We start from the raw sequence: 15633 nt of genomic DNA, 5'->3' as shown, positions 1-15633 counted from the left end.
CCAAAAACAGCAACAGCAACAACTCTGAACAAAACATGCCCAGGAAAAGAGAAAGCTAGGAAAAAAACAAACAAAAAGTCACAGTAGTTGGGGCAACCATACCCATGATTCTCATTTTAAATTGCTTCCAAGAGTATGAGTAGGAAAGAGCATGATTCCTTCAAGACAAAGCTGACTGAGCTTCTTTTGGCACCACTATCATTCTATGCATTTGTATATGGTTTTATTTTGTGTGGAGTCCAAATTAAAAACAAAACAAAATCACACACACAAAACACGCAAAACAAACAAACAAACAAACAACAACCAAGAGACCTCTCAGCTTACTCTTGGACCATTACCTGGAGTAACCTACAGGTCCAGGATGCAACCTCACACCACACAAAAAACTATTTGCATGCGAATGGGTCAATACTGTTCGATTAAGTTCTCACAGGTGAGTGTTCGTAGGTAATACTGTACACATGACTGAGGCAAAAAGGGCACACAGTGCAATTGGAAATTTTAAGTAGGTACAGCCTCCCTGAACAGTCATTAAGAGTCTACAAAGGCTAATAAATCTGATTAAGTCATTTATGCACGATCCCTCCTTCTAAGTTTGAGCTGGCTGGTCAGTCTGGATCTGTACAACCCATTTCAATCTGCACACAGCATTTGTTGCCAATGCACAAGTCTTTACTCTCCTTTCCCTAACTCAGGTTATCCTTTTCAGCAGTATTTTGTTGGTAGAAACAAAAGAAATACAAATTTTGACCGACACAAAGAACACGCAACTGGGTATTTTAATCACTTTTCCTAAGTGAATCCCAGGTTTTCCCAATATCACAATAGCAGCCTTCTTTGCAGTAAAGATTTCCAATATTTACAATGCTTAGACAAACCCTTAAGAAAAGGGTTTTTCCATGGTGAGTCATAAACTGTGTATTTTGAGAAACAGCACTTCAAGGACTGATATAACGCACTAAGAAATTATGTGGGAAGACAAAAATCATTGATGTTTTCAGCTGCTGAGATACAGAGTGCTTCCAAAAGTGTGGTAAAACCTACTCAGAAACTCCTGCAGCCTCTTTTCCAGAAGAAAATAAAAATGCTATTAACGATATTTCTATATCTACTGAGTCAAGAAGTTACTTCCAATATTTGGAGCACCTCTCCTAAGAACACAGGCTGAGAGAGCTGGGGTTCCTCAGTCTGGAAAAGGCTCCAGGGAGACCTTACAGCACCTTCCAGTACCTAAAGGAAGCCTACAGGACAGCTGGAGAGGGAACTTTTTACAAGGGCATGCAGTTAAGAACTAGGGTTATCCAAGAAAGAAATTTAGGTACAAGCCATTTTTGGATTTTAATACAGCCTTTGCTTGCTAGATTTATTATTTCTTCCAGACAGGACAAACAGAAAAGTTTTTCTTACAATCATATTAGAGAACATCAATAAGATTGCCAAACCTATTAGTAATTATAACAATTAGAAGAAAATTGTGTGGTTAATGACGAATGTTCTTTCTTCTGCTCATTTTGTTTCCTACCCATGTACTTTGTAGACACATTCAGAAGTCTCTCAGCTTTGTTATCTTTCCTCAGCCCCTATTTTCCTGCCCTGGGAGGACCAAGACAAGGGACTCATTGCCCCCCAGCTTCACACTACATTTTCCACCCCTAGGCAGCTGCACACAAAGTCACCTGCCCAGGCTTGCAGGCTCTGCTCTCTCCCCCTGCTCCACAGTCACCTTTTTAAGACCATCACTGAGGAGTGATGGATCAAGGCAGGGAGATAGCCCTGAATCTGAGTACCCCTGCTTGCAGGAATAATTAAATATATGTTGAACTCAACATAGCACATGTCAATCACTTTCAATATTTCAATAAAATCATTCCTCTTTTATAGTCAGTTGATGAAACCTGAAATGATGGCTGCAACAACAGCTGTCAGTTTTAAAGTTCTTTTGATGTAAAATGCATTGACACCCTCTCCTGAATTTAAAAAAAAAAGATCTGGGGGAAAAAAGAATTTTGTCTTTTCACTCTAAGATGAGCACAGAAACAAAAGCTTCTATTTCTTGAGTAACTGTAACTAAGGCATAAATTCCTTTTTATTTTTAAATGAGGTGTATGTGTTATATTCCATGCACAAATAATTTTACTATACCCTTTCAATGCTCAATTTTCAGAATTATTTTCTTGTTGAATTCTTCAGCTCTCCCATGAGCTTCTGTTTCTCCCGCCCCTTCCTTTCACTTTTAATTGAAAAGCAATTTTGTTGCCAGGTTGAACCACAACTTTACTTGACAGGCCTAGAGAGGCAGCTCCAACACAGGGTCAGGAGCCAGTGTACGGGGTGCTGCAAGTTCTCTGAACACAAGCACTTAGATGTGTAAGAAATGAAGGATGTAAAAGCCAGACAGGAGTACAAAAGAACCAAACAAACCCTCTGGTACTGAAACTCCATGCACTAGAAGATGGATGGATAGCTGTCAAACTTGTCACGAGCACACAAAAACCCATGGTTTTGCAGAAAGCATTACAATAAAACTAGAAGTTTGCAACAGTGAAAGGTAGCATGGATGAAAGCAAAAGTGTTCATCTGCAGGTATGTACCTAGCAATTAGCTTTGGCTAATTCCAATTTTTGCCAAAAGAAGATGACAATATGCTTGCTGATAGCATTCAAGAGATGATCAACTGCCACAATTTACACAAGTCCTTAAGAGTTGCTCACATGTTATGGGAGATGCAGAGAGATCAGAGCAGCAGAAGGACTTTAAAATCAATATCAATACAGATGATGGAGGATGAAGAGACTGAGAGCAATCCTGCAGCACAGGTACTGGTGGATGACAAGTTGGACGTGAGCTGGCAAAGTGCACTCATGGCCCAGAAAGCCAACCTGGGCTGCACGAAAAGAAGCAGGTTGGGGGAGGTGATTCTGCCCTTCTACTCTGCTCTTGTGAGATCCCACCTGGAGTGCTGCATCCAGCTCTGGGGGCCCAACACAGGGACACAGCCTGTGGGAGCAGGTCCAGAGGAGGGCCACGAAGATGATCAGAGGGCTGAAGCACCTCTCCTATGAAGAAAGGCTGAGAGAGCTGGGGCTGTTCAGCCTGGAGGAGAAAACCCTTCACCAAGACCTAATTAATAATTAAAGGACCTTTTGATACTTAAAGGGACTCTATACTAAAGAGGGGGACAGACTTTTTAGCAGGGCCTGTTGCAACAGGTTTTAAACTAAAAGAGGGTAGATTCAGACTAGACATAAGGAAGAAAACTCTTACAATGAGGGTGGTAAAACACTGGCACAGGTTGCCCAGAGAGCTGGTGGATGCCCCATCCTCGGAAACATTCAAGGCCAAGATGGATGGGACTCTGAGCAACCTGATCTAGTTGAAGATGTTCCTGCTCATTGCAGGGGGATTTGAACTGGATGACCTTTAAAGGTCCCTTCCAATCCAAACCATCTGAGGAAACAAAGGGAAGGGATGATGCAGTTCAAGTTACACACCAGCAAAATTACCCATACAGGTCCTGGGTAAAAGCAGGGCACACATTACAGCCAGAAACGAGTCTGGCAAAACAATAAAAATACAGAGAGCAGATGAGGATGGGCAGAGCATAAGCACCTCCCCTAGTCTTTAAACGTTACCTTCCTGTTTAAGGACTTTGGTGAGAGTACACAGACCACAGCACCAAGACCTAGACACAGACTAGACATAAAAGCTTAAGGGGAAAGAAGCTCCTCCATGGAAGTCACAGGCCTGATATCTCACAGTAGCTCTGTACATGAGAAGTTTGCTATTTCTAACAGATGTGAGATAGACAAGTTACCTACTGAACCACTTAAACTTTGTATGTGTATTCTACACACTCCCCTGTTCTTTTTCTTCATATTTCCTTAGTTCTGCATTTCCTAGGGGCAAACATAAACATATTCTTTCACACATAATCACACTACAATCAGAGCTTTTTACATATAGCTTTGTCCCTCTATGCTGCAACCAGAGTTTTTCTGACAGGTGAAGGAACACACTAAGTCAAAACATTAGCTGCAGCAGTGCCAGGTTAGATTCAGATAAACTGTTGCAAAGGAAATGCTGATAATAGAAAGCAACCCCTGTCTTGACCGAGGCAAAAGCAGTCAAAAGATGGAAAAGGCACAGAAAGGACACATTAGACAACTGTTGCTGGGATGAAATGAAAAGTCAAGGGTATAGAGTAATCTTGCTTCTGACTGTATCTGGCATTCAGTAATCTACTTCTTTCTTTCTTTCTTTCTTTCTTTCACACTAGTTCTACCACAGGAAATCTACACACTAAACAAATTACAGGTCTGCAGCATTTAATGCTGTTCACTTTAATAAATCCATCTAAGGATGATCTAATCTATGCTAATGACCATCCAAAGAGAAGTTCCACTCCTCTCTCACACTTGGCTAAAAGCTGCAAGTTCTTCCCCTTCCCTAACCTCAAGCGCAGCTTTGCAGCTCACTGGACTTCATCATCATCAAGTTCAATCTACTAACTGGATGGCAAACTAATCCAACAAAACCAGAAAATTTTCCTTTCCTTAGTGATTTCCTTACTGGCTTAGTCACTGCCAGTACTGCAGGCACCTGAACAGAGGAAGTGGAGGGGCCTCACACCAAAGAGCTGGTAAGAACAAGGCTTTTCATTTCAACTACGATGGGCTCTTTTCCCAGGACTCACTGACTCATGGGATAACTCAACTGAAAAAGCAGAATGTCAGCCACTTTCACCTTCCTCCCCATGGCTCCCTACTCAGTACCAGCACCACTTGTCACAAGACCTGCTCCACGATCCAGTAGAACTCACTGCAGCAGAGGAACATCCTGCTCTGCCTCACAGAGCTTCCCTACCACGCTGATGAGCCAGAGTTGCAGTTTCAGACCAGTGGCACATGGATCCACTGAACTTGCAAATCTACTCTAAGTTTCATGGTTTATGGTCACCAACTATTTTCAGACTTACCATACCATTTATGCTGCCGTAATCATCTCCCAGTACATATTTATGACTGCAAATGCTCCCTCCCCTATCAGTGACCTACAAAACCACCATAGAGCTTCCAGTGTTGAATCTCAGTTTTAATTTAGACACAAGCAAGTGACAAATGGCTGCATTGAACTGACAATTTCACTACCTGTAGTCCAGACTTACTACAGACTAAAGCTCACTGTTACTGCAATTTGATACATGATCTTATGAATCCCACATACATGTGGCAATAATAAATCCAGACATATGGAACGAACTGGTTCATGTGAAAACAGAGGTATGCTTATATGTAGCACTGAGTGGTTAAAACAGTGATTAGCAGTGATTCAATACTCCCATTTCACATTAGCAGTAAGTAAAGCAACTGGGGAGGGCCTCACTTGACCTTAACTGTTAAGGACGTAATGTCAACATTTGTACAATCAAGCTAGTGCCCTGCTCTGACATATTAAGATAAAAGCTAGAAGTACCTCAAATAATGAGATCTTTATTTTTAATTACCCAGTACCTTTAGGCAGCAATTACAAAGACTACAAAAGAAATCTGGTTGACCTTCAGTTATTCCAATACTTGAGAGAAGTAATAAAAGGGCAGGTTTGAAGGAAGTGATGTCCATTCAATTCCTAACAGAGGTAACTTTTGCATACAGTTCTTTAAGCTCTTAATGGCCCTACATCAACACAACTTATGCATCTAGAATGATGAAAGAATACAGACATTTAATTTGTAGTTAGCTTACAAATTAAACACGGCTTAAAAACATTACTCCACACACAATTTTACGTATTTAAGAAGTTCCCTTCTAGTAACAGAAATTTTTGGATTATACATGATCATTTTTCAAAGGGAAAAAAGTGAAGTCAACTGCTTTAAAGGCAAAGTTACTCTTACGATATGTTTTCATGTGTATGTGTATATATTTGCTTTTAACAGAGCATGACTTTATTATACACACACAATCTTCTCCTCCCTGGCCCCTAAAAAGGATGCTTTATATTTTAGTTGCACCAATATAATTATTAGACCACACCACTGATCTTCCCCTACTGATGTGTATCAGGAATCTCATACAGTTCCTCTCTATCTCCAAGAAAAGACTTAAGTTTGTAATACACAAGGAAAATATTCTCTTTTACTACAGGTATTCTCAGTTTTAACATAAGATGCTTCATATAAGATTAAGATAACATACCATTCATTGAGCCACATAAACTTACCTCTAAATATATCGATGGTGGGTTATGCTCTCCTCCAAATTTGTCTAGCAGTGCCTCTATATGTTCTTGAGTCAATTTAATCATCTGTTTGATATTCCACACCTAAAAGAGAAAATTAAGTTTTTTAATCATCAAAAGGACCCTGCAGAATCTGTCCTAAAACAAATAACCCCCAAAACATTTTCTCGATATTTAATAAGTCCATAATAAAAATTTTAGTTATCAATAAAGGAGTGCAAAAGGGTATCCTGTTCATCCAGTGTCAGTAATAGCGTGCTTCTGAGATAAACAGAGAAAAATCAAATTTGGGTTTAAAACTCAGGACCCCATTGAATAAACAACCTCTAAGAATGGTTTATTTCTCTTGTTTATCAAGATCATATCAGGTATTTTCCTTGCAAGACTTTGCAACCCAATTTCTACAGTACCACAAAGTTTAGCGAAGGAGTTTTTCTATCAAACCTCAATGATATGTACAAACAACACTCACAAAACCTAGACCTAGTGTTCTATTTACATGGGAATAGGATGTTTTGATCTTAAAGAGTACCTTTTACACCTTGACTTCTCTACTCAGTCTACCCTGCAAGTTACAGACCTTGGACACAATCTGGAAAACACATTTGCCTCTAGTGCACAGCGACAACTTAGGGCGTTGTCCTGTGAAGCAACTTATGTTGCTACTGATTCTGCACAACTTGAAAGAGTTAACTTTAGCACCTGTAGACTACTGTAGGTGAACAGCATTATGAATTCAAATTTATATCTAAAAAAGCAGCAAAGCACAAACCCAAACCTCTAAAGCAATAATGCTACACTGATGTAAGAAGCTACTTGAGTCCAAGCAAATTCAGAAATTTATAGCTGAGCACAAGGGAGGAAGAAAGGAGAATCACTCTTCATCTGTACTGTTTTTAGACTACCTATCAGAAAAAATTATTCTATCAGTTTTTAGATCCAGGATGGAAGAAATGAAGGCTACATAAACAGTGCTTCTTCCAAAGGTAGTTCAAAGACTCCCATTGCCTTTTTCAGTTTAACTCTTTTCTACTTCCCAGATTAAAATATATACAGCCTCAAGACCAGGTCTGGATGTACAAACTGTGACAACCTACCTCTTAAAAAAAAAAAAAAAGCAAATAACTTCATTTTCTAAAGTAGGCACCACCAATAGGATGTAATCCAAGTTGGATCAAAACAAGTTTTATTACTTAAATTCAGAAGTTCATGAATAAACGCCCTCTAAAATACTGAAACTGCATTTTGCACACCACCTTATTTCCCCATCCTAATTCTATATATCAGTTATCTGCAGCAATTTCCTGAAGGAAACTAATGATTGATTCACTTCTAGACCAATTTTTAGAACAGCTACCAGAACAATGATTTCATCAAGAAGCTGCAGTTGAGCAAAAATAGTTTGCTCAGGAACAAGCAAACCAAACTATAAAGAGGAGTATGGGGGGACACCAAAGAGTGTGCTACTCAAGTATTCTGTACACAAATTCTCTTGAGGCAACTGTGGAAGTCAACCTGCTTTTCAACTTGCAATCAATTTATCATGTTGAAGCTGAGACTGGCAACCAGCAGCAAAAAGAAGCATTTCTGTGTTTTGCTAGTTTTTCCCAAGATGGCAAGGGCTAGTTGTATGCTTGGTGAAAAGAACAAGCTTGAATCAACACCATTTCAATTAACCTGTTCAATATAAGGGTGTCAATATATTAGGATGTTTACTTCCCATGTAACTGGCAATATGCTGTTAACCTGGGTGTGTACACTGAAAATTCCTGGCAATCTTAGGAATCGTCTCATGATTATCTTCAGAAACAGGTTTATTAGTACTTAGTGAAACTCCTCTTATTTGGTCACTCTGGCAATTTTACCCAGCAAAGGTTTTCCTCAACATCTGCTGTATCACATCAACAACTTACTCCACTTAAACGCCTGGCAATGGGGAGGGTGAGGAGGGAACATTCTTCACTGACAAAGTAATACAGAATTGCAGAAGGATTGAGGTTGGAAGGGAACTCTGGAGATCATCTGGTCCAAACCCCTCCTCAAACAGGCTGCCCAGGACTATGTCCAGATGGTTTTTGAATATCTCCAAGGATGGAGGCTCCACAGCCTACATGAGCAACCTGTGCCAGTGTTCAGTCAAGCTCACAATAAAAACGTCTCCTGATGTTCAGAAGGAACCTCCTGTTTCTGTTTGTGTCCACTGCCCCTGGCCCTGTCACTGGGCACTGCGGAAGACAGTCTGGCTCCATTTTCCATTCACCAGCCCTTAATCATCTTCATGGCTCTTCACTGGACTCCCTCTTACGTCTCTCTTGTATTGGGAAGTGTCCCAAACTGGACACAGCACTTGGGGTGAGACCTCACTAGTGCCAAGCAGAATGAGCCCCTGCCAAATGAGTTTCCAAATACTTTTTTTTTTTTTAAGATTGATAATGAGTAACTTCCTTCCTTGTATGTTATTTTCTATTTTGTGTCCAGAACCACAACCTTGCTCCCCTCTTCTCTTACAGTGAAGATACCAAACAACAAATATAACTGAGCAACACCAAGATGCACAATGGAAGCATGTTATTTAGGAGATGCTGGCAAGAGATCAAACAGCGTTTAACAAGGGCAGACATCTTCCTCCTAACTTCATATCATGACAAGTGCAAACACTGAGTGACTATTTTAGGTCGACCCACGAGGTTGTGGCTGCCCCATCCCTGACAATGTTCAAGGCTTTGAGCAACCTGGTCTAGAGGAAGGTGTCCCTGCCCATGCCTGGGAGGTTGGAACTAGATAATCTTCAAGGTCCCTTCCAACCCAAACCAATCTGTAATTCTATGACTGAAGAAAAAACCCTTAAGCCTACTGTCAGCTGCCAGGCTACAGTAAAAATATCTTCACCTGAAGAACCTGAAATTGAAGTCTAATGGAAGACAAAATTTCTCAGAGGAACCAAAAACATTTCCCTGAATTACCTGCTATACATCTGTGCAGTAAACCAAAAGCCTTTCCACAAGTGAATCTTACAGGCAAACTTTACATTTCTATAATCTTAGAAAGGCTTCTCACACAGTTAAAAGTACACTGAAGGCAGAAGGAAATTTATCAAAGTCAACCATAGCAACAAATAATTACTTGTTGCACACAGAAATGGAAAAGCTATTTTGTGTCCCATATTCATCAAAAGTCTTCTGACAAGATGAGAAAACTTTCACAAATCTAGTAGTGACTAGCATATTCTACTCCTAACCAAGTATGCACAAGAACACATATGCCATGACAAAATTTCCAAGCTTCACAATTCCCTTTTAAGTGGCAACCCTTACTTAACTTTACTTAAAGAGAACTTACCTTCTGGCTTTCTACATCAGGGAATAAGTCACAGGTTTTTTGTGAACCAGAGCAACCCTTAAGCAGCTAGCTCCTTGAGAATCAACCCGTGTGCAGGTATATTGCATCCTACTATGCAGGATCTATGGCTACTTCAACTCAATTGAAGGAACTCAAGTCTTTTCCTAACTAGAACTCAGAACAAGTGACCTCACCTGACTCGAAGAAGTTTGTCCCTGCCCACCACAGTACACGCAGCTTCTGCCTCACAAAATCTACACCACACCTGTTGCACTGACACAGCCAGCAGAGCCAGCAACTTCAGCCTGTCTTTCCTCCTCACAGACTTGCTTGTTCAGACAACTCAGCTAAGTTTGCATCATGTGCACAGCACAGCCTTACCAACCTCGAGCCAAGATATATCCCTATCTCTGCTGTGGAAAAAACCCTGAAACACTAGGTTCTTAAGAATGACATCTCTGGAATTCAGCAGCATTCACACACATACAGGTTTCTTCAAACTGTCCAGATAAAATCTAAATGTACAAAAATTGCCTAGCAGGTGTCTCATTCCCCATAAGCACATACATTCCAGGAAAGCAGCAAAGAACTACCTAACAACAGACAGCAAAAAATGACACATGGAATCCTTTTATCAATCGGTTCTGGACCAAAGAGCTTGTTCCTACACAACAGAATAAAACCAAGTTTTTAAAGATTAAAGTAATCCCTTTATCCACTCTTTATTCACACTTTCTTTAGAAGTAAAAGAAAACTGCAGAAGCCTGATGGTTATTAAGAAAGAACAGACCTATTTTTTCTTACTCTTACGGGCGCTCCACCGCATTTATGAAGCTCCACACCTGTAGGAAACCGTAAACCCACGACTGCCAAGTATCTCACAGAAACACAAAAATCGATGCCAGCCTAAGAGACAGTTGCTACAAATCTTAATGCATTCTGAAGGAAATCTGCAGTGCATCTAGTACTGTCCACATGCAAGAACGGTCCCTTTCCATGGGAAACGGCACAGGGACGTGAGACACTTTGTTTCATTGTAGTTCCATGAAAAAGTAATGAATCCTTTACAGCATGGATAACCTTATCATTTTTCCAAAAAAAGCATCAAATAAATGTTTCTGTCCTATCTGGTAGCATTAGGTTAAGGTTATTCTCTATCACAAGAGATTAGATTTGATTCTCCTTTTAGTGCTGCTGACACAAGGAAGCTGACGCAGGCTAACAGACACAGGCAGCCAGACGACTGGAAATATTCCAGATATACTGGAATATATCAACTTGAATCTGCCGATTGCGGATAATTGTGCATTAATTTTGCAAATAAGCACTCCCTTGCAATGCAATAAAGATGATGACCTATTTCAAGCCAGAGGCAAGTCAGATACAGAAGAAGCCTAAATCCATTCTATTCAGGGAAGACTGTGGCTCCACAAATGCGAGGCTCTAAGCCACAAAGTTATTTTCGCATCCTTTGCCGCTTGTCAAAATGTGCAGTGCCCGAGACAATACAAAGCAAACTTCTCTTCCATACTTTTTGCATCTGGCATCAGTACTCAAATCTTACAGCACATCCCAATTCTAAGCCGTATGATTCATATTTGGTAGAAGACACCTGAAAGTTCAAATCTATTCTGTAAAAAAAAAAAAAAAAAAAAGCCATTATTTGTCCAAGCATGGGATGTCCTGAATTTGGATTATCACATTTGGTGATGATAGAGAATACTCTGGTAGAACCAACAATGTAATTAAAAATAAAAAATTAAGCATTTTATTTGGAAACTGTTTTAGAAGGAGGACAAAATCATCAACACCTATCCAATACTATTCTAATCACTCATTTTTAGGCTTCTTTCTTACACAATCAATTCAATGGTTTGGTCCACTGAGCTAGGATCCACTTGTAAGAAAATGCTTTAGAGAGCTGTCACGTAAAAGATCATCCTTAGCTGGACTAATGTATTAACTAACTTGAAAGCAAAGTGCTTGGATGCAAGAGAGGCAAGAGGACACAGGAATGGGGTTAATAACATAATACCCCATCTCACCATTTGCATGGCAACATGCAGAAGTTGTGTTTTCGAGTTTCTGCGCTGAAAATCACTGTTACCTCTTTCTCACATTTTGGTAAACTTTCCTTCAGGTACTTTCCCCCCTTATCCATCCTGAATGGTCCCATTCCTCTTCTGGATTCTTACAAAGCTTGCTTTTCATTTTCTGCAGGCATTTTCTGCTGGAACATGCCCATACAAGTGGGAAGGACAGTCCTTTCTTTCTTCTGATACTCCAGACTCTAGCTCTTCTCCATCACTCAGTGGAAGCTTCTTACAACTTGCACATCCCCTGTGTTAATTTTTCCATTTTCCCTACTATCCTCTGGCTCTTCATGCTTACCACATTTTCAACAGTGTAAACTTTTTACTGAACAAGTGTAAAAAATACCAACAGCTGAAAAACTTTAATGAATTGAAAACAAGCTTGCAGTGGGTTTCACACAAGAATTTACACAGTGACAAGAACATCAGCATCAAGGTTTCCTTTCCTACTTATTTCCCAGCTTTTTATTAATCTTGGTGAATTGGTTTTATCATTTTTATTTACAGGTCCTTTACAATGTGTGAGACAGCCAATAATGGAAATACACTATCAAAGTTTATACCTAGGCCATGAAAAATGAGCCTGATAAAATTTACAACCACAGATGAGTAGATAGGTTACAGACAACAATATCTACAGAAGTTACTGTAGCCAAGAAAAAAAGGATCCCTTATCTCTTTTTCCACAAAAGTCTATGAACGTATCTTTCTAGACTAAAGAAGACTGGCCTTGGTGAAGACACACAAAATTACATTCAGGAAGGAAAACCCTCCAGAAGAGGTACAACATTTTTTGTACCATCCTGTCTGATGACAAAGATCATAACTAGGTCAACTAATACAGTAATGTGATCAGCAAGCACCTGCTGTAAGCACAGCAGTTAATAAAATATTAAAAAAGGCTTCAAGATGAAAAGCTATTTTCCATTTAACAGGTAACACCTTTTAGGAAGGAAAGACTAACTTGTAACCAGCAATGCAGGTTTCAACCGCACCTGTTCTGACACTGTGCCTGTTAAACACCATCACCCCACCAAAACCAAACGCCCAACAACTTCCACCCTTCTCCAAAAAACTAGGAAGCATTTAGCTAAGGTAACGCTCAAGTATGAGAGTACCATCTTTGAGGAGTTCACTGCAGAAACTATGGAAAAAAATCAGTAGCAGACTCATTGTGTGATTCTAAGACAAACATATTCCATAAAAACTTGCTTTCTTTAACTGGGGGCCTTCCACTGCACAAAATCTGGGTGTTACTTTACTCTCAGTTACAACTGATGGTTTGCAAAGAAATGAGAGATACAAGAACATTAAGTAAAAGTTATCTATGTCTTTTCCTTTCATTAATTCTAAACACAAACTGAATTGCTCATCATTCAGCTCTACTCTTAAAGCAGAATAAAGTCTTCCAGTCTGTCCAGTTTGCCCCTTAAGTTGCCTCCTCTTTAACAAAGGAATTAAGACTTTAAATGTTCATTACATCTTTAAGTGTTTAAAAATATTTTTTCAAATACACTGAAAAACTGTAAAGGATAAAGCTCAGTGAAGTCTAGCTTGCAACACAACCAAGTAGTTTTCCTGTAAGAACAAAGCCACCAGGAGCCTTAGGCACTGTGCCCTCTGCAGCTCATGCCAGCCTAGATGGTGGGTGCAATTATCACACTGTCCTTGGCTATTTACCCCTGCTCCCTTCCTTACTCTTTCTCCAGAACATAAACCTTTGGATGAACCATTTCAGATGCTAAACAAGCAAAAAATTGTTCTCTTTGTAAAGGTTAGCCTTCTACCAGCCTACTGTGCTGAAACAGCTTGGCAAAGGACCCAGTGATCACCTGAGCTGGTGAAAAAAGTCACCTTTCCTCTCTATAGCCCACAGTCAGATGGATTCTGGCTACCATGAAGCAGCAGCCTTCCTGTTGAGGTTTCAATTCTCTTTCATTTCCCCACTTTTTCCATCACCTGCCATCTTTGCTGCTTGCTGCTAAGTAGAATTTGCCTCCAAGCGCTATAAAAAGGAAAGTTAACAAATGTTCTCTTACCACAGTAGAACAGCAGTGTGTGGAAAAATAAGAGCTGTCTGTATCCTTCATTTAAATCGTTAACCACCAGTTGCACAGCGAAATCTTTAATTCCATATTCCTCATGGCTTTTGTGCTGCAGTACTAGTAGTCCCTTTGATTCACTTTGGTATTAATTCAATAGTCACGAAGATCACGCACAGACTGAGTTCTGGTACAATCCACTGTATTTACATCTATTAATTTAACAACTTCTCCCTAGACAGTCAAAGGTTTTAAAAAAAAATAAAAATAAAGAGAGAGAGGGGGGGGAAAACTCCCAAAACAACTATCCAGATTTTCTAACCCATTTAAAAATGCAATTTTGCTTTATACAGGTAACTACCACAGAATCTCAATAGTGTTAAACTCATGCAGAGGTGACATTTAAAAAAGATTATCATGAATACACCAAACTACTTCTCTGCACACCTTAAGCTGAACACAAGTCATATTTGTGATGGAAAGTAAGCAACCAGCCAGCTAATTACAATAATTGCCTATAAGAAGCAAATGGTAGTCGAGCAGAGCTCTTACACAGCTTGGGTCACATTAATTAAAATGACAAAACAAATAAACTCAGTCTCAGCTCAACTACAGAACTTAATTCTTCTCTCTCCTTGCCAGAGCACACAATTAATTAGACTATCCAGAAAAGACAATCAGCACCTATTTAAAAGTTCATGTTATCAATCCACAAAATAATTTGTTGTACACTTTGCAATATTCCACCATTAAACTATTACTACACTGTGCATGTGTTTCCTACCAACTGATTAGAAAATGTAAAAGACAGCTGGAATTGTTTGGTAAAGTACAAATATATTCTGCTTGTTTAGAAATATCTGTGATACAATAAAGCAATTAATGTATCCCATTTTATCACAAACAGGTCTCAAAAGCTGAAACAGGGCAAATATACTTGATTTTTTCTTTTTATTTTTAAAACACAGGTAATTTGCTCCCAGTCACAGAAAAGTCAAATAGGAACTGCCACAGAAACCACATTCTCCTAAACAGCATTCTATGTTCTACTCAGCAGACCATCCTGCCTTAGTAACCCTTGTATTAACTTCAAAAATGAAATCATTTAAAAGGCAGAATTAGCTCCTGGCCACCCATCATAGAATGAGAAGCGTTAAAGAAAACCTTTATACTCTCTAACCTAGAATCTGGAAAAAGTTACTTCGATTTTCAACTATGTACATAGGCTTAAAAATGTCACAAGAAACAACACAAACTGCATTCTAGCAAAATTATGAGAACGCTTAAAGAAATCCTTTCTGAAAGACACCTTAGATACTAAGGACTCACATTTAAATCTACATTACTTAAAGCAATCAGAGAGAATGTTTGACCTATCAAGTTTAATGAATAAATTTACAAAACCAGATCAAAGACTGAGACACCAATATACAACCATCCAGTTCCAAACACCTAGATACTACCAACTTCTTAGTCATAATGATGTGTTTTACTTCAGGTTGATTTCATAGTGCCTTTCAAACACCACTAGTGAATAACTTGCACTAGAGATATAAAAAAAAAGCTAGACACGCTACTCAGACTTCAGAAATGTCTACCTTCAAAACAAACCCTTTATCTGAGATAAAGGAGGAAAAAAATTAAGTTACCAAGTCTGCGCTCCAAGTGTCAGAAAATGTTGACTGAACACTACATAACTGCACATGAAAAATATTTACTACTTACCAGGGCATTTAACAACAGCTTTACTAATAATGATACTGTTTAAGTGGCCTCGCTATGGAACAGATGAAGATATTAGAGTCGGTATTGCTGTTTTTGTTGTCACATGCAACACATTTTTAAACTAAGTTCATTTTGTTCATTAACAACTTCTCTTCCTTGTCTCCTAGAAGAAAGACTTTAAACAAAGTCGGTAC

General features: G+C 39.3%; 1 protein-coding gene across 2 annotated transcripts in view; it reads right to left on the bottom strand.

Moving 5' to 3' along the window:
- The window catches only part of BRAF (B-Raf proto-oncogene, serine/threonine kinase), an 83785-nt gene that overhangs the window by 61511 nt on the left and 6641 nt on the right, over positions 1-15633 (bottom strand). For both annotated transcript variants that reach the window (XM_064654723.1, XM_064654721.1), the window contains exon 2: positions 6223-6324. In XM_064654723.1, the coding sequence (XP_064510793.1) occupies positions 6223-6324 (102 nt within the window). The remainder of the gene's footprint in view (positions 1-6222; positions 6325-15633) is intronic.

Source organism: Pseudopipra pipra, chromosome 5, assembly GCF_036250125.1.
Source record: "Pseudopipra pipra isolate bDixPip1 chromosome 5, bDixPip1.hap1, whole genome shotgun sequence".
Lineage (NCBI taxonomy): Eukaryota > Metazoa > Chordata > Aves > Passeriformes > Pipridae > Pseudopipra > Pseudopipra pipra.
The sequence above is the reverse complement of the archived record's forward strand: the minus strand, read 5'-3'. Positions and strand labels throughout refer to the sequence as shown.